Here is a 19,248-nt window from a genome sequence, read left to right on the forward strand (position 1 = left end):
TGCCCTAAACCTATTCAAAAACAATCATAAACACACACATCCCATGTACAATAGACTAAGGGCTGGAGTTGGGGTGGCGCACATGCTCCTCTAAAACGGTACCCAACAATGGCAATGATGAGTAAGACCGAGCAAAGCCAAGATAGAATCCAGGAAGGAGAAGAAATAAAAAAAATACAGGAAAGAGTCTAACTCAAGCAACCACCAAACTATAGACATACTTTTAGGAACTCAAAATTTGGGGTTGTAACATCTTCAACCTATCGGCTAACCTTAATAAAAGAATTTCCAAATTGCAGATGAAAAAAATCACGTGTCAAGACTGAATGGATAGCTAGCATCCAATTTATGGAAGGTAAGCTCTACGCATTAGAGAACTCAAAATTAATTCTTTTCTCTTGAAAATAATCATCTAGTGATTTTGAGGTGGTTTCCAAAATTGTATTTTTTAAACAAAATATTTAAAAATACCTAAATTTCCTCAATTCAAAATTTCAAAACCTCAACAAGGGGGAGCTTTAAATAAGGGTGCAGTTGGTAAAGAGCCGAGGCTCTAAACCATCAAAGTAAAGTCCACCTTCAAATAGTGTCGAGAAATGTATTTTCAATGCTAGAAATCTTTGTAATAGCCTTAAAATATATTTTCATATTTAATTATAAAATTTAAAGCTTAAAAAATAATGTAGATTGAGCAGATCTATAAAAACTTGAAAATATTGAAAATTGACGGTCCCAATATGTGTTACAAGATGTACTATTTTCAAAACTTGAAATCCATTTTTTTTTCTCATGTCCATGCATCTTGATGTCAAGATGGTCAATTTAGGTTATTTGAGCATCAAAATAACCTCTTCTAATATTGATGTCGACATGATCAATTCGACGATATTTGAACATCAAAAAAACCTCTTCTAATGAAATTTTTTAGGTGAGCCCTCATTTGATTGCTTAGATCCTCGGCTCTATATAACTGGGCACAATTTAAGTAACCTAACCCAAATGACGTCAATATCCTGTCGGTTCAAACTTCGAACTTGACAAAAAGGTTTATAATGAAAACGTGAGTACATGTTTTAATTTTTTAATGGAGGATAAAATTTTAGTTTTTCTTGGGCCTTAATTAAAGAGTAATGTAATATATTTCCTTTTTTATACTTAGGAACACATAATAAGGATTTTAAACTTTTTTTTAAAAAAAGGTTCTAATTTCCTAAACCTAAACAAGTGGAGGTGGAACGATCGTTTTTCTCGGGCAACTTATTTTAAGAATAGTAAATAAAGGGAAAAATTTCCACTCTCCCATTGGAGCATTTCAAACATGAATTCCCACCAGTAAAATTCTATCTAATGCACTTCCCTACTAGGTGGCATCCGTATACTTGAATGAAGAATGGATGATTAGATCTAGCTATCTAGGAAATCAAAGTCCATTCCCTTGTAGTACTCATCTGATAACTCTATTGTGGATCATTTGTACAAGTTAAGATTTATTGAGCATGTGGCTCGTGCCCAGTGTTAAATGATGTAAATGCTCTTATTCATGCTATTTTAACAATCCTGAACAAATGAATATTAGAAAATAGATGTATACTTCCATATCTAAAATCCTTATCCCAAATAACCCACATGCTTATAAAAAGCCCATAAACCAACCCCCTCGTATTAAAGAAAAAAAACGTTTAACCCCGCCTTTACTTTTACCATTGTCTAGTTAATGCACTTACCCATCTCTTTTTTTATAACCTCATCATATAAATAAATTTTGTGATGTCTCTTTTAACTTGTGAGGTTCACAAGATGAAAGGGAGATATAAGTACTCATATAAGGTTGTTAGAGAAAGGACGAAGTTGTTCATACGTGGGGAAGACAATAAAAACGAGGGAAAGAACTTTAAATAACATGGTGATTAAGTAAACAGACGTAAATGTTGTAATTTGGACAATAAAAAAAAAAGTAAAGACAGAGGTTAAATATCTCTCTTTTCTTTTTTTATAAATTGGGGTAATCCATAAGCTTTTGTTACTGGAAGTCATTTGTATTTATAATCTTAGAGAGAGGGGTACGTCTTTTTTGCCAAACTATTTTAATATGAAAATCATCATCCAAATTTCAATGCCTGTATTCACATCGTTTGGTTGAGGTAAAATTACTCGTACATCCTACTTATTCATACGTTCCGAAAACAAAAACTCAACTGGGTGAATTTGAGCTTTTTAAGACGATCTTTTTCAAGTACATTGAGTGAAATAAAACTTTTAGAAGATTCATTCTAATGTTAAATTGGTCCAGTTGGCATACGGATGCATCCGTAGTTGTAGAGGTAAGGTGCACCTTCAAATTTTATCACGAAATATAATTTTAATGTAAAATGTTCTCGGGATTATCTCAAAATCTACTTTTATATCTAATTATAAAATTTTAAATTTCAAGAATGATTAAAATCAAGTAGACCTATAAACATAGAAAAATCTCAAAAATGGACGGTGTAGATAATATTTTGTAAAATGCACTATTTCTGAGACTTCAAATCTTTTTATTTTTCATGATCATACATCTCTATGTCAAGATGATCAATCAAAAGGTGTTTCAACATTAAAACTACCTTTTCCAATGGATTTTTGAGTTGTATAGTTCTACATTATAAGGTTGCATCCTTATATAAATTGGTTAATATGACGGTAACTTGACCATTTATGTGATATTTTCCCTTGAAAAAATATATTCGACTTTAACTTAACAAGGAATGTTGCTATAAATTTTATGGCACTTAATATTATCGACGCCCCTGCGTTTATCAATTCCCCTGCCTGCCTGCCAACCCAACCCCCCCTTACACCCGGCGGCCCAATGAAGGAGATCGAGCTTCATCAAGTTTCACCAACTCAATCTCAATGAAGGAGATCGAGCTTCACCAATTCTATTGTAATCCTCGTTAAATTCTAGTCCAAAACAATAAATAAATTAACGTGAACATTAATTCCTCCCTGGACTTCTCGATCATGACAGCAACCAAAACTAGCCCTCAAGAACAAGCCTACCTCCTCTCTCTGTAAAACACACACACCCACGGAGCTGCTAAACTAGAGGAAGTCAGCCAGATAACTCAAACAACTGCTTTGATGATGCCATCTGCTAAATTTGGAGACAAATCAATCATGGCTTTCCCGGCAAATTTGGTGTTTGCACCAATAGGAGTCACTGTGACTGAGGGTTCTTCATCATATGCGGCAGCATGGACACCAAGGGCCGCTCTGCCTGAAGGGTCAGGGTTTTTGGACCATGCAGCATCCCATTCCAATGCCTTGGCAGTACTGCATGCCACGCTTGGTCCTCCGGGTACAGTCAGCTGTGCAGAGTTCTGTATTCCAGTGAGGTTTGTTTCCAAAAACAATTCAGCACAAGTGAACAACTGGTTAAGTTAAATGAATACTACAAGTATGCAACCATAAAGCCTCTAGTTGAATAATGAGAAAAACGACAGGTTTTTTTATTTTGAATCATGGGAAAAAAGACACTGGTTTTTTATAATGATAATAAGTGAGCTGTTTGGTGCTCGGCTAAAGGTTGAACCGCGATTGTTGAGTTCAAATCCAAGTACAGGAGAAGGAGCAAGCACCACACTACTTACTTAGAAGTAGAAAGAGCCATGCCCCAGCCTTTTCTACTCAAATACATGGCCTCGGACCCCCTCTCTATCTCCATAGACTGAGCCACGCAATTACTTTGAGGCACCACTTTTGAGAGAGAATATTTGGAAACTGAAAGAGATGATTTTTTTTTTTAAAAGAACTGAGAGATGATTTTAGGAGTTTGCATCTCACACTCTCTCTCATATACATATATATAGACAATGTTGAAAGCAGTTGTAGGGATAAGGTGTGCCTGATTTCAGAACAGAAAGAGAGAAGGCAGTTGCCATGCCACACCTGTCTCTCCAAACAGACATACAGAAGGGATGGTAAGGCATCTCTTTGCAACAGAGGGTAAGCATTGCGACACCTGCGATAAGTCATTTTACAAAACCATTTGGTCTCCTTTCTTTCTTTCTTTTTTTCTTTTTTTTTTTTGTGCGTGTGTGTGTGTTAAACAAGTGGCCCTTTGGTGAAATTATTTGAATTAATTCACATTTCAATAGCTGTCCTGAGATGAATGTGTGAAAGGCAGCTTTTTCTTACCTTAGGGAAGAATTTCTCAAAGATCGCCCTGTAATAATACGCCTCCTTTGTAGTGGGGGTATTTTCAGGAAATATGTTAATTACCTGTGCCAACATCGCATCTGATACCTGCTCAATTTGAATAACATGGTACACAGCATTAAGAGGAAGAAAACTATCCAACAAAAAGCAAAGAAACGAGACTGAAAATAGAATTTACTCATTCACCTACAATCTGCTGGAAACAAGATATGAGATTTAATGAATTACTCAAAAATGAAAAGTAGGAGAAATGGCAAAAATGAATTACATGTCTGGAAGCGTGGTCTTTCAAACCATCAATCCAGCTGTAACCCACGCCATCACTGAATTGCTCCTTCTGTCTATATAAGATGTGCTGGAAGAAGAAGACATGCAATGAGAATACCGTCAATAAAAGGGATGAGAGAACATTAACCCATCCAACTTAAGGCTGAAAAAAATGCAAAAGACATCTATCTGTCTTAAAACAAGGACTAAAAAGCAAGGTATCGGATGGACTTCTCATCTTTTGTCTTCATCATAGAGGTAAGCATCAATGCTTACAAACCTTTGGGAGATAGGGTTTCTGAGGGTCATCAAAGGCATTCCGGAGTATCCATTTCTCAATTCGTCCTTGATCAGGTCGTACCTGACATAGTTTGAAAAAATCATCAAAAAAAATGAAGAATCTAATCATAGGTTATATAACCCGATGGAGTATGACAAAGTACTCAAACAATCTATTGTCCATCCCTAATGACTGACAATGGAGATTGACCATAGTGGGGGCATCGGGACACACACCCAAGTATAGTTAATCTCCACTGTCCCTCATCAAAAAAAAATGTGGATGCACATTTGGAAGAAGATTCATAATACTCAAGAGGATCGTGCTATACTTTCCCTGTGACCAGATTACCTAAGTGTGAATTTTGAAAGCTATTTCACTCAGTCTTGGTCAAGATTTTCCTTTTTGGAAGCCAGAGTATTCAAGAGTTGAATAAATGACAAAAGGACAAGCTTAAATCTTTTAAAACTTAAATTATCAAATGTAGGAAAGTAAGGTTAATTTTTTTTATTGTAATATAGTTCTGTTCTGCTGCAGGAAAGATGGAGCTTGAAAACCCAATGACACTTCCTTCCCAAAAACGTTCAAAAAAGAACCAACTATTTGAAACTCTAATACTAAAATTTCAAGAAAGTGTGTTAAATTATAAAAACAAAAACTTATATATGAGATTCAGTGTATTGCAAAATTAGGGTGAAAATTCCGCATAAGTCAAGGGACTATGGCTGACTAGGGCCATATTTTGGTTTTACCCACAAATCCAGAATTTCGCTACTTTCTTGGGAAAGTCTTTCTCCAAAATTATTAATCCTACAAGATATAGTTTGAGTTCATGGCTCCTATTAGCTGATTGACTATGAAAAACCCAAATTCCATTGGGTTATGACTCTGGACTCTATTGAAATGATAAATGGTAATAAAGAAATGCTTGACCCAGTGGGCTCTAATTTTCCGTAATCTATTGGATTATAGTATATTTTCACACAAATTAATATCACATGACATATATATATTAGATAGAAAACATGGCATGGCTATGTAAAACTCCAAATTGTTCTAAAGTTGTGGTATGTCATACCATCTTCCACTCTGGGTCTATGTCCATTGCAATATTGATGAGATTTTTATCCAAGAAGGGTACGCGAGCCTCCACACCCCATGCTGAGGTTGCTTTGTTAGCCCGAAGGCAATCATAAAGATGAAGAGCTTTAACCTGAAATGTTCATGAAAAGCATACAACAGCCATTTTCTGAGCCAAAGTGAAGCAATCAATTTTAATAAGAACATAATGATGCCAATAACTAGTAAATTAAACATGTCTTCCATGGGGAAAGTATAACACAGACCAATAGACTTACGGTACATGATATTCAAAGGCCCATCCACCATCTGTTATACTGACAAATGGTTGGAAATCAACTGGAGTAGGACCAATAGGTACAGTAAATCTCCAACCAACCACCAAGGGGCCTAGATGGGAGATGGTACTTGGAGTACCATGCGCCATCATCCACTGGACTATGCGTCAAGGGAAATGAAGCTCAAGTATACATAAAACAATATGAGGCTGAAAGCACAGCTCTAATTCTTTCAATTACATGTATCTCACCTTCCGGCATGTTTCTTGGTGAAACTCCTCCTTGTTTGGAGCTTTGTGAAAATACAAGTAACCTCCAAAAATTTCATCTGAGCCCTCACCAGAAATGACCATCTTAACACCCAAAGACTTTATTTTCCGGGACATAAGAAACATTGGAGTACTAGCTCTTATGGTTGTCACATCATATGTTTCAATGTGATAAATGACTTCCTCAAGTGCATCTAGGCCCTCCTGATATTAGAATTGTAAGTGAAGTGACAAACCATCCAGTAGTGTAAAGAACATCACATCTAAAAATTAGTTTTATTGGTGTCTTGACCATAGAAAAGGGCACCAGTTACCTGCACAGTGAAGTTAAATTCATGATGGAGAGTTCCAAGATAGTTCGCAACCTCTCTAGCAGCTTTCAAATCTGGGGAGCCCTGATGAATGTTCAAAATATAAAATTAGTTAAACTGATACAGCCAAAGCTGTATTGTATGTTATAGCTAAAGTAGAAAACTTAAATTCTTCGCACTAACAGTTCATAACATAAATTGCATCATCAGAAAGAGCAGCCATAACAGATAGAACTAGTGAATCCCATTCAACAAAAGATAAAAGTTCGCTAGATACTTCATGCCGACCAACATGTATAGGTGGAAAAGGTAAGATACCATGTAACTCCACTTGCCATCAATTCATCCTTGTTTCTGTCAAACTAACATACAGTAGAAATAAATGCGAGCAACATAAATTGTTACTTTGGTAACTCTATCAGTGACCTTTTTTTTTTCTAGGAGTAGTTTGGGTATTTGTTTGTCACTAGAGTTAATTTCAGGGTTTTAACATACGTCGCTAGGCTAGTTTGGTTTTCTATGTAGAGGAGTCAAGGAATGATTTAGATGGAGGACTATGGGTTGAATTGTTCAATAAGGATTAAGATTTCAGATGGATTAGGGTTCAGATCGAGTTAGCTTTTAAGGTTTTTGCTCATAAGATACTTATCAATTAGACTATTATTTGTAGTTACATCGTTTCTTTGGGGAAAAAGAAAAAAAAGAAAGGGGGCCAAAACAGCTCAAACTCCCAAACCTTCCCTATATCGCTTTTATATTTCCTCTTCCCCACGCTCCCAGCATCATTTTGCTTTCCTCAAATACATCCATCCTACAAAGGGATACTGCAGTAAATGGAAAGACAGGTCAACTGCCCTACAGATTATACCTACAAAAACTTCGCTTCCAATTGAACAAAGTTGTACATTTCGAAAGAGTAAAATGGACGGTGCACACATGGGTTATGGAAGTTTAAGAAGTGTAACAGGATAGGCAATAAAGCGGTGCATATTGAGGTAATAAGCCCTGGCATAACAACATTGAGAAAGTTCGAATTAAATCTTAAGACTTAAGAACGTAAATGCAAATTCCCAGATGAGAAGACTTCGGATGTTGAAATGGTGTGTGAAAAAGAAAAAGGGAACAATAAATCAAACATAGATTTTATGGTGGGGCTATTCAGCTGCAAATCTATATGACATCAAACTTCGTGATGCCAACATAATAATGAGAATGACAAGGTATGAAATTTTCACTTGGAATTCAAGGTGAGGCCAATGATGTTGCACATGCACTTGCTAAGGTTGGAGTGCAATGTGATACTCTCTTGCCCAGTTGCTTCGAAAGGGAGCAGGGGCAAGGAGCAAGACCGAGAGGTCAAGGACATTGAGTAAGGCTTTTCAATTAATAAATAAATAGTAATAATGAGAATGACAAGATAAGGAAATTTTCATTTCTAATTCGAGGTGTAGTTTTACCCATCATGTTTGCAAGGAGGCCAATGACGTTACACATGCACTTGCTGAGGTTGGAGTGCAATGTGATACTCTCTTGCCTAGTTGCTTCGAGAGGGAGCAAGGGTAGGAGCCAACCGGCAAGTCAAGGACATTGAGTAAAGGTTTTCAATTAATTAATAAATAATGATTTTAATTCTAAAAATTTTATTAAAATTAAAAAATAGATAATTTCATAAAATACAACAAAAATAGGTCCCACAAAAATATAATAAAAAATGGGCAATACTAATTAAATTTTATTCAATTCGTAAATAATTTTATATTCCTTTGGAGTGCACTTTATGCAACTAGATACGCACTAAATACATTAAAAAAAAATATTACAACCAGGCACATCAGGATAACCCATAACTATAAAAGGGAGCTATTTTTTATTGAAATACGCTTTAGTTACAAGTTCACACTTTACAACAGCCAAAAGCATATCAAGCTGTTTTATTTGCAATTCTATACTTGACAGCATACAAAAGCATTAGAAATAAAGTAGACTCACAACTAAGATCCAAATAAATCATCATTTGGGCCTCTTGCTGCCCATTAAAATGGCTAGAAACAGGCCCTAAAAGTAGGGATCCAGCTCCCAAAAACTTGGGATCAAGAACTGATGTAGAGAACTTGACGAAACAGCAGAAATGCAAGAAAACACCCCGACATGGAATTTTGGAGAAACCATAAGGCTTCCTTCTACCTAGGGCTCAAACCTTAGTTTTCTTTTTTCCCAAGACAGTCTTTTCTCTAAAAAGAGGAACCTCTCCAACCCATCCACACCCCAATTTATATTGAACTTTTTTTGCTTTCTTTTAACAAGTTAACATTGTAGAAATAACTAAAAAGATACAAGATTTCCAAAAAATAGGCTATCCACAGAGCGGAAGCCCTATATACAAAAACGGCACCTTTCCGTAAGGGGTGTAGTAAAGAAACAAACTATAGGCCTTTCTTACATGGTTTAATTACATGAACTATCTATAAAGAGACCATAAAAAGTGAGCCATCCAAAAAACGGTTTTGAGGGTTATCCAGTGACATAGCGTCCTTAGCGAGGGAGTCGGTTTCCTGGTTTGATTCCTGCCAAACATGCCATCATGAGACAAGCATATCCCTGCATAGGTGTGCAATTTCATAAGAAATAGGAACCAAGGCCCAAGGGAAGGGAAAAGAGTTTGACGCCCAACCAATAACATTCTTTGAATCTCCCTCAATGATAATAAAGGCAATCCTGTGGGGGTCGAGAAGCCTAACCTCCTCAAGTAATGCCAAAGCTTCAACTGTCATTGAGTCGGCGGGGCCAATGTTCTTAGAGATGGAAGCAAGGGTAGATCTGTTGTGGTCCCTAAGGGCCCCAATTCCCAATTCCCAATTCTCTGGCGTTGCCCAGGGAGCAGCCATCGAAGTTGAGCTTGATTTGTCCCAGGTCAGGAGGTCTCCAAAGGGATGCCCGAGATAAGAGATTGTGTCGAAAGAGAAGAATTCAATTTTGACAGAAGGCACAATGAGGTACACCTTTGAAGCTCGTGGTTGGTTCCCCAGAAAACAACCCAGAATTTGATCTTAGCGAAAGGGCAGACCCAGATGTGTGTTCACCCCGGAAAATCCTATTATTGCGCTTGATCCACAAGGCCTTAATAGTAGCTGCCACCAAGGACTTCCATAATAAAATGTCTGATTTAGGCCAGGGCAAAGATTGAAGCGAGTTTAGGACGTTGGGCATGGTTGCCGATAAGACCCATTGGCATTTGAATAGGCGAAGGACTTTGCCCCAAAGCTTGTGGGCAAAAGAGTAAAGTAGTAAGAGATGGGCATTGCTCTCCTCATCCACAATGCTCAGTACACATCGACTAGGGAGAGGAATGCCTCTTTTCTGAAGAGGGTCCATAGTGAGCACCCTCTGGGAAAGAGCTAGCCACATCAAGACCTAAATTTTTGAAGGGGCGAAAGAGCACCAAGCTTGGGCTGCAGGGGATGTAGGTGTGAGAAGGAAGGTGTGTGATTGGAGAAGTTTGTGGTAGAACAATGAAACTGAGAAAATGCCAGAGGGATAAGGAGTCCGGCCCCTAAAAAGCGAGGAAACAATTTTGAAGGGCAGCAGCTAGGTCAGAGAAATGTAAAATTTTTGAGTCAATAAGTGCTCTTATGAAAACAGGCTTCCAAGTTCAAAAAGAGCCAGCAATAGTTATCTCATTTGCCACCGATGCCCCTTGGAAACTAGCAAGTATATAAAGATCTGGTACTAGTCTTTGGGGGGTTCTTGACCTAACCAAAGGTCATCCCAAAAACAAACTTGGCTTCCTTCTCTAGGGTGAAAGTGAATGAAGCATTTTCTTCCTTCTCTAGGGTGAAAGTGAATGAGGCTTTTGAAAATGGCTAAAGAGGAGAAAAACGATTTCCATATCCCGGATGATCTATTGTTTGCCCTACACTTGGGCACCCAAGAAGAAGGTGCGAGGAGATATTTGTACCTCAAAATGTCAATCCATAACTGGTCTCTTTGGGTGGCAAGGCGCCACTACCATTTTCCGAGTAAAGCCGAGTTATGCTTTTGATACATAAACCACCTAACCTCTTTGGTTTGATACAGCTGGTGGTTCACAGCCTCGCCAGACCAAAAGAATCTACAAAAGTGTTCAAGCTGAGAGATCATTGCTGCAGGCATGTGGAACATAGACATTTGGTAAACGAGAATATTGGCAAGGGTAGTCTTGGTGAGGGTTAACCTCCCAGCTGGGGATAGGAAGCGGACCTTCCAGTCTGCAAGTTTACGATCCACCTTATCTATAATATGCGACCACAAGCACTTTATTGGTTTTCAAATGCAAAGGGGTAGGCCCAAATAATTAGAAAGAAGATTTTCTGCCTCGCAACTCTAGTTATCTACAAGAGACTTGGTAATTTGGAAAGCGACAGCTATCCCCATTATCTTGGACTTGTTGAAGTTTACTTTGAATCACGTGGCGAAGTCCAAGCATCTAAGAAAAATGAAAAGGCTGTCAAACTTGAGAGGGGAAGCATTGCAGGATACAAGGGTGTCATCCACGTATTGGAGATGGGTGACTATAGGGCCCTGGTTTCCACATTAATGGCCATTCATCCTGCCAAAGGTAAAATTCCTAGAGATGGTCTGACTAAAACTTCTGCCCAAATGGAAAACATAAATGGGGAAAAGGGATCACCCTGCCTTAATCCCCTTGAAGAAGGGAAATAGCATTTAGGTGATCCGCTAATGAGAATAGAGAAGAAAGGTTGGGAATAATAGGCTTTCATCCATTTTCTCCATCGGCTTTCGAAACCCATTCTTGTAAGCATTTCATCCAGAATTTCCCAGTGAACATGGTCATATGCTTTTTCCCAATCTAATTTGATAATGAGATCAGGTAGTTTTGTTAAATGTCTTGAGTGGATACACTCTGGGCTACCAAGGCCCCATCGAGTATTTGGCGATTTTTGACAAAACCACACTGGGAGGGAGAAATAACCAAGGTAAGAACCTCCTTCAAGCGAGAGGCTAGGACCTTGGAAATGATCTTGTAGGTGGAAATGATAAGGCTAATTGGTGGATAATCTTTAAGCTGCTTCGCTCCTTCAATTTTAGGAACAAGGGTGAAGGATGCATTCATCACTCTATGGATGACTCCTCTCGAATGGAATTCTTTTAATAGACTGAGAATGTCACTACGAAAGAATTCCAATAAAATTTTGAAGGGATCCATAGGGTAGCCATCATGGCCAGGAGCCCTGTCGGGAGCAAGTTGTTGTATGGCTGCTCGGATTTCTTCTTCTAAGAAGGGTCTCTCTAGCCATAGTACTTTTTCAGGGGGCAGGGATGGAAAGGAGAGACCACCCATACAGGGTTTGTGGCCAGAGGGGGCAGCAAATAAATGTTTGAATCAAGAAAGAGAGAGGCTTCCCCAATCTCAAGAGGTTGATCGAGTATTCTATCGCCTACCGTTAGGTGAGAGATTGTATTGTCTCTGCAGCTACAGTTTGTTGTTTTGTGAAAAACCAGTGCCAAGGTCTCCAGAATGTAACCACTTAATCTTGGGCCTTTGGTGCCAAAAAATCTCCTCTTTTTTTGTGAATCGATTGGTACTCGATCTTGAGTTGGGATCTCAACTATTGTTCAGGGACTGAAAGAAGCATTAATTCTTCTGAGAAGTCTAAATTTATATCTCCTACAGAGTAGACAATTGTAGGGTTTTGAATGACCCAGGCAGCAAGCGGCTCCAAGATTTTAAAGACAACTTTAGATGTTGAAGCTTTGAATTCTGAATCCTGCCCATCCAAAGACCGACGAGGAAAGAGACTACCACCAAGAGGGAATAAGGAACAATAAAGAACTTTCTTTTAGCCATGCCAGTTCAAGTCTGAAAGGTTCTCGCAGTAGGGGAAGAGGAGTCATTGGACCAAGTAAATTGCGTTCCGTAGGTGGGATTGTCTAGAAGGTTGTTTTGGGATACAAATTTAGAACAAGGAGCATGGAGGAGTTATCCTAGTGCTAGTATTTCTTTCAAAATACCATCGAGTCACATTAAAACCCCCCAAGGCACCAAATGGGGTGGGGGAGAGAAGCTACTTGGTTGAGTTCATCCCAAAAGAGCGGCCTGAGCGATTCAGAGTTAGGGCCATACTGCCATAGACAGCACTAAACTTCCAACACAGGCCATCAAGGATTCTAGAGAGAAGCACTGAAACAGAAAAGGATGCAATATGGGTTGAAGAAAGGTTGTGGGCGGTAGGGTCTCAAATACCCCCGAGGCCCCCTCAGCCGGTAGAGCTTCCCACTGACAAGGGCGGCGACCCCACACTTGTCTTACTTGAAGAAGCATAAGGGAAGGTAATTTAGTTCAGTAAAAGCTAGAATTGAAGGGCGGTTCTTGAGATAAAGGTCCCTGACAAACATTTTTCTTGTGAGGCAGTCCCAGCCTTCTAATATTCCAGGATATGATGATCATTTGGGGGAAATGATTATGGGGGTGCTCCTGGGTAGAATTACATTATGGGGGGCTTCAACAACTAAGGGGGTAATCGAGAGAGAAAGAGGGGCCACTCTATCATAATTGATACTGCAAGCAAGGTTGGAGACCTCTCTCTTGCCCTTCCAACTTACCCCAAACCTTCATTGAGCATCGGCTTTGAAGAAGGCGTGGAAAGGGCCTTCGGGACCGTTTAAAGGTAAAGCCCATAACTTTGAGCACCTCCTAAATGTTGTCTTGCACTGTGTCCATTCCGTCAATTAAGGGGGAGCCCACTGAAGCAGGAGGAGGGTATGAAGAAGGGTCCTCAGATGACGAGGAATCCAGCAGACCATCAAGTGAATCTCCATCTACAGATGAAGAGGCAACAGGGGAAGGCAAAGGGGATGAGGGAAGGAGTAAGTCCAGAAGATGGAGGTTTTCCAGAGGAGGGGGCATAAAAGAGACGACGAGGGGCCAGAGGGTTTGGTGAAAGAAGAGGGCTCAGGTGGGGTATAATGGGTTTTGGGGTATCTGAGGGTCTTGGAATAAGCACTAGAGGGGGAGGGTTGTAAAAGCCAGGGTTCACTTATGGGTGAGGGTAGATGGATAAGGGGGCGGGGGATGGAAAGAGATAGCATTTGAAACTGGAAGGAGGGAAAAGCGGAGGAAAAGGGGGGGAGAGGTAAAAGGTGGGGGGACGGAGGAAAGAGGGGTGAGGCAAAAGGTGGGGAAAGGGGCTACCTGGTTGGCTACCATAGGGTTTACAACCCAAGGGAAAAAGGTAGAAGGTGAGGGAAGGGGAAGGAGAGGAAAAATGGATATGTGAGATTGGAGGGGTTGGCCATAAGAGGGCCAAAATGGCAAAAGGGGCAAGCTGGGTGAGGGCAAGTAGATACTATCAGATCTGTATTCGACTTGGAGATGAGTGGAAGACTGCACTCAAAACTCAAGAGGGCCTTTATGAGTGGTTGGTGATGCCATTAGTCTCTCCAATGTGCCCAATACTTTTATGAGGGTGATAAATCAAGTGTTCAAGCTGTTTATTGGGAAATTCGTGGTGATATATTTGGATGATATTCTAGTGTACAGGATTGGTGAGCAGGTACATATGGAGCACTTACGGTTGTTGTTTCACTTGCTATGGGGACAACAGTTGTAGTGAATCTTTAAAAGTGTGAATCCATGATAGACAACCTCATCATTCTTGGTTATGTTGTTTTAGCTGAGGAAATTAAGGTTGACAAAATTAAGGTAGCAGTTATTAAGGATTGGCCTACTACTACAACACGTGATGTTCTCAGTCTTCATGGGTTGGCTACTTCCTCTAGGAGGTTTATCAGAGGCTTTAGTTTGATCATAGCACCTATCACAGATTGTCTAAAAGAGGGTAAAATTATCCTTATTTTTAATTTTCATTCAATTTCAAAGGATGTATATTATAGCTGTAGTTTTAAGATCTTAGCAATCTTTTGAGAAGTACTGTGAACGAAAATAAGAAACAGTGGGACCTAGCACTGCCTCAAGCTGAGTTTGCCTATAATAGTATTTGCAATAGATCTACAGGTAAGAGTCTGTTCGATGTGGTATATGGGAAAAACCCTACTCATTTGCTTGACTTGGTTCCTGTCTAGACCAATGGGGAGGGTCATGCTATTGTTGAGGACTTGGTTGAACATATGAAAGGAGTGCATGAACAAGTGCATGCTAGTCTAGAAGCTAATACAGCCAAATACAAGGAAGCAACAGATAAGAATCTGGTTCAAGGAGCTTAATGCGAAAGGCTAGGTCATGCTGTGTCTCAAGAAAGATCGACATCTAGTCGGAAAATAAAGCAAGCTGAATGATCACAAGGCAGGACCATTCAAGATTTTGAAGAAGATGGGCAGCAATGCTTACTAGGTCACTTTGCTTTCACATATTAAGACTTCGGACATCTTCAACGTTGTTGATCTGTCAGAGTATCGTGATTTGGAGGTGTATGGAGATGAAGATATGAACTCGAGGGAGTTCTCCTCAACCCAGAGAGATGATTAGAGCAAAACGAGTAGCCACAAATATCTTCTTTGGGAGCGACAGATTCCTCCTAATTTCCGTTCATATTTTAGGAGGATGAAAGCCCTAGGAGGGCTTCCAAGAAGAGCAAGAAACAATTTGAATGTTTTTATTTTTTTGTAGTTTTTTAAGATATTTCAGATGTTATGTTTATTTATTTCATTGCTGGACTAGTTAGAGACTTTTTTGACATTTTAGCTAATGTTAGGGAGTTTAATTTTAAGTTAAGTGAGGATCTTTTGGTCAAAAATTTAATTTGGTGGACAAATATTGTCCACAACAATCGGGTCCTCACCCACCAATCATTACTAGGTGGCATCGTCTTCGTCACCCTCTCCTCCCTTCCCCTCTCTCTCCTCTATCATTTCTTCCCATCACAGGCCCCCGCCACCCATCTCTGCCATGTATCCCCTGTCTCCCCTTCCTGAGAATCATTTCCCTCGCTTCCCCATACCCCTTTCTCTTTCTGTCTTGAACCCCTCTTCCACCCCCCCTTTTCCCTTCCCTCTCTCCCCGTCCCTCCCTCCCTTTGAATCCGAACCCATATCCCCTTCTTCACCGACCACCGCTTCTCCCTTTGAACCTTTTCAAAGGTCGCCGCCTTTGATTGACCTCTCCCCCCCTTTCGATTCTCCTCTTCCAAGAGCTCCCTCTACTTACCATTCAAAGCTCCCCAATCCTCTCGCCAAAGATCCCTCACTCCCATTACCTCCTTTGTCTGGCCGGCTGGAATCCCTCCCTTCCTCCCCCGGTGACCCCTCTCTCTCGGCAGCTTCTTCAGGGAAAGGCATCTAGATCCTCCTCCTCCCCGTTTCTCTATGAGCCACCGCCTTGGGAATAGCACTGATCCATTTGACTTTGCAACCAACCCCTCTGCCAAACTTGTCAAAAGATTTGACAATCTAAACAAGAATCATTGAAGATGAAGGATTAAAAGAGTTTCATAAGAAATTTCAACTCTCTTAGAATTTTTGGTAAATCTGTGCACCTATGAGTCATGATTACTCATTGAGTTTTGAGTCATGATTACTCATTGAGTTTTGAAAGAAAAAAAAGTATTGATAAGTTCATATGATGATTAAAAGTCATGAAATATAGTAATGCTGTGGACCCGAACCAAATAAAATGATTCACTCTAACGCAAACACATGATACTAAAAATGCACCATTTATACACTCCACCTCCAAGTAACAGTGTGAAATAAGTGCCAGTGGCAGTAAGCAAGTAATGTATGTTATTTGTCATGCCTTTCAAGACCAAGCCTTATGATCCTTGAAAATTTGGAGTTAGTAAGTCGCAATAAGCTTCTTTTATATAAGGGAAAAGTTTATGTAGAGCCGAGGCTCTAAACAAACAAATTCGAGCCTACCTCAAAAATTTCACTAGAAGAGGTTTTTTTTATGCCCAAATATCCTCAAATTGATCATCTCGACATCAAGATGCATGGACATGAGAAAAAAAATGGATTTCAAGCTTTGGAAATAGTGCATTTTGTAACACATTTTTAGACCGTCAACTTTCAAGATTTTCAAGTTTTCATAAATCTCTCGATTTACACTATTTTTGAAGCTTTAAACTTTATAAATAAAGATGAAAATATATTTTAAGGCTATCAAAAAGATTTCTAGTATTGGAACCGCATTTCTCGACACTATTTGAAGGTAGGCTCTAATTTGATTGTTTAGAGCCTAGGCTCCTATACAAGCCGCACCCTTTAGATAAGGCGACAAGTGACAACCAATTCAAGGTGCATTGTCCTCACGATTAAAGGAGATCTGCAGCTTAATTGTTTCTTTGAAGTTATTTTTGGATGTTACCGTTGCACTCATTATCAACAATGAATAGGTAAGAACAGTAATAATAGTGCCACCTAGAAAAGTAATAACAGTGCCACCTAGATAACCTCAATTCAGAACCACATGAAGCAAAATGCTACACCAAAGCAGCAGATGTCCATTACTTAGGCTATAGACTACAAATCAGTGAGCAAAGCCTCAACATTCTCGATATGTGATTATATTTACACTACTTTCAGAAACAGAATCGTTAATACATGAAGGCATGGAAAAAAAATCAAGTAGCAATGACAGGAGATGACAAATATAGACTTATTAAATGCCAATTAAAAAGAAAAGAAGAATTACTCTCCATCATCAATGAGCACAAATTGTAAGCATTAGTGAATAATATTTCATCCAAGATCATATAATCAGTCTTCACATGCACAAATGGCACAATGGGTTCAACTACCACTGCAAATAGAGATATTATGTAAAGAAAATTCATCATAATCTTCACTATAACTATAACTTGATTGTGTGATAACCACTCGGACTACCTATGACCATGCTTCTCTCGGACAAAGTCCTAAAGAAGAATATATATCCATAAGGGAAAGTATAGAATGAGACCGTTTACCTTGGTACAAGGTGAGACATTAATCTTGACTATTGGATGTGAAATTGGGTAGCTGCAATTATTCCATTGACCAAGCTCAAACTTCAAAAGAAATTTTCTCGAACTTTGTGACACATCCAAGCTATCAAACTTCACATCGGATGGTTGTCAGTAATTGTGACCAACTTGTATCAATGGTAAATGGTCTCATTGTATTCAATCCCTATCCATAAATACCTACCCCATATCATTTACAAAGTACATCTATGAAGAACCTTCTACCAAAAGTTAGGCGTGTCAATGAGCAGCACCAACCCAACATTAGGCATGTTCAAGCTTTGCTTGCATTGTGGAGGGACACATTAGAGCTTGGCATGGCTACTTCATTTAAACAAGCGCATAAACAAGCTGAGTAAAGCCACAAGGCGCTAGATAAATATAATACGTACATACTATATATAGTATGTTAAGTCAAGTTTCCTATTTGATTGTGACCTGTGAGGTCAAAATCATATCCACACTAGGGCTGATAACAGGCCAAGCCAGTGCTTGAGGCCAGGACAGCCACAGGCCCAGCCCTACCCCGGCCCTAGTCCCTTCGGGACCAGCTCAAGCTCGGCCAGTACTGAACAGGCCCTGGCCCTAGCATGGCAGGGCCAAATAAATAAATAAACAAGAAAAAAAAATAAGGGCCCAATCACGCCTCCCCAGTTGTGCACTGGCCCAAGCCCAGCACACCCAGCCCTCGAGCCCCATTTTGATGCTCAGGCCCTAGGCTTTTAGGGCTGGGCTGGGCTGGGCCTTTCAGCCCATTGCCACTCCTAATCTACACTGATGGTGATCTTACTCAGAATTTTTCAGCAGCAAAATGCCTCAACAAAAAAAAAAAAAAAAATCGACAACAAAGTGCCCTTACAAACATATAAAAATTACATTAACTATAGTTTTTTTGGAAATTTTGAAAAGGGTATATTTGTGATTTCAAATTGCTTTAAAATACAATTATCATTCAAAAAGTCAAAAGAGTCTTTTTAAATTTAAAAGAGTTTTGGAATAATTTTAAAAGAATAGTAGTACTTATCGAATACATGTACTATCTATAGTCAAAAGTCATTTTGAACATATTGGGGCATTTTAAGGACAAAAGTTTTGGAGTAGTAAATTCTCAAATCATTATTAACGTGTCCTAGAATAACTCTCTCTCTCTCTCTTAATATTTGTATATATATATAGGTGCGGTTAGTATAAGGCTGAGGCCCTAAACAATCAAAGCAAGGTGCACCTTTAAATAGTGTCGGAAGATGTCGTTTCAGTACCAAAAATATTATGATGACCTGAAAATTTATTTTCATCTCTAAATATATAATTTAAAGCTTCAAAAATAATGTAGGTCAAGCAAATGTTGTAGATCTATGAACACTTAAAAACCTTGAAAATTGACAATCTAGATAACGCATTACAAGAAGCCCTATCCAAGACTTGAAGTCCATTGTTTTTTTGTCCATGTATCTCAAGTTGAAGATGATCGGATTTGAGAGTTTTCATTCATCAAAACAACTTCTAGTGAATTTTTGGGTGCGTTTCAATTGATTGTTTAGGGCCTCAACCTTATATAAACCTTTTCCTATATATATATATATGAGCAATGATCCAATGCAACGGTTGAAT

General features: G+C 39.1%; 1 protein-coding gene across 3 annotated transcripts in view; it reads right to left on the reverse strand.

Moving 5' to 3' along the window:
• Nucleotides 1-2,747: 2,747 nt before the first annotated feature.
• The window catches only part of LOC18423831 (asparagine synthetase [glutamine-hydrolyzing] 2), a 46,645-nt gene continuing 30,144 nt past the window's right edge, over nucleotides 2,748-19,248 (reverse strand). The window contains exons 8-15 of one of the 3 annotated variants that reach the window (XM_020676116.2): nucleotides 6,686-6,766; nucleotides 6,354-6,575; nucleotides 5,823-5,957; nucleotides 4,745-4,825; nucleotides 4,466-4,552; nucleotides 4,177-4,284; nucleotides 3,928-4,000; nucleotides 2,748-3,359 (exon numbers count right to left, since the gene is read on the reverse strand). In XM_020676116.2, coding sequence (XP_020531775.1) covers nucleotides 3,265-3,359; nucleotides 3,928-4,000; nucleotides 4,177-4,284; nucleotides 4,466-4,552; nucleotides 4,745-4,825; nucleotides 5,823-5,957; nucleotides 6,354-6,575; nucleotides 6,686-6,766 — 882 coding nt within the window. In that variant the 3' untranslated portion in view covers nucleotides 2,748-3,264. Of the gene's footprint in view, nucleotides 3,360-3,519; nucleotides 3,760-3,927; nucleotides 4,001-4,176; nucleotides 4,285-4,465; nucleotides 4,553-4,744; nucleotides 4,826-5,822; nucleotides 5,958-6,353; nucleotides 6,576-6,685; nucleotides 6,767-19,248 lie in introns of those variants that run through there. The other 2 variants (XM_088865127.1, XM_006828428.4) reach the window with 2 other exon arrangements.

Source organism: Amborella trichopoda, chromosome 4 (assembly GCF_054954075.1).
Source record: "Amborella trichopoda isolate Santa Cruz 75 chromosome 4, AtrichopodaSantaCruz75HAP2 v2.0, whole genome shotgun sequence".
NCBI lineage: Eukaryota > Viridiplantae > Streptophyta > Magnoliopsida > Amborellales > Amborellaceae > Amborella > Amborella trichopoda.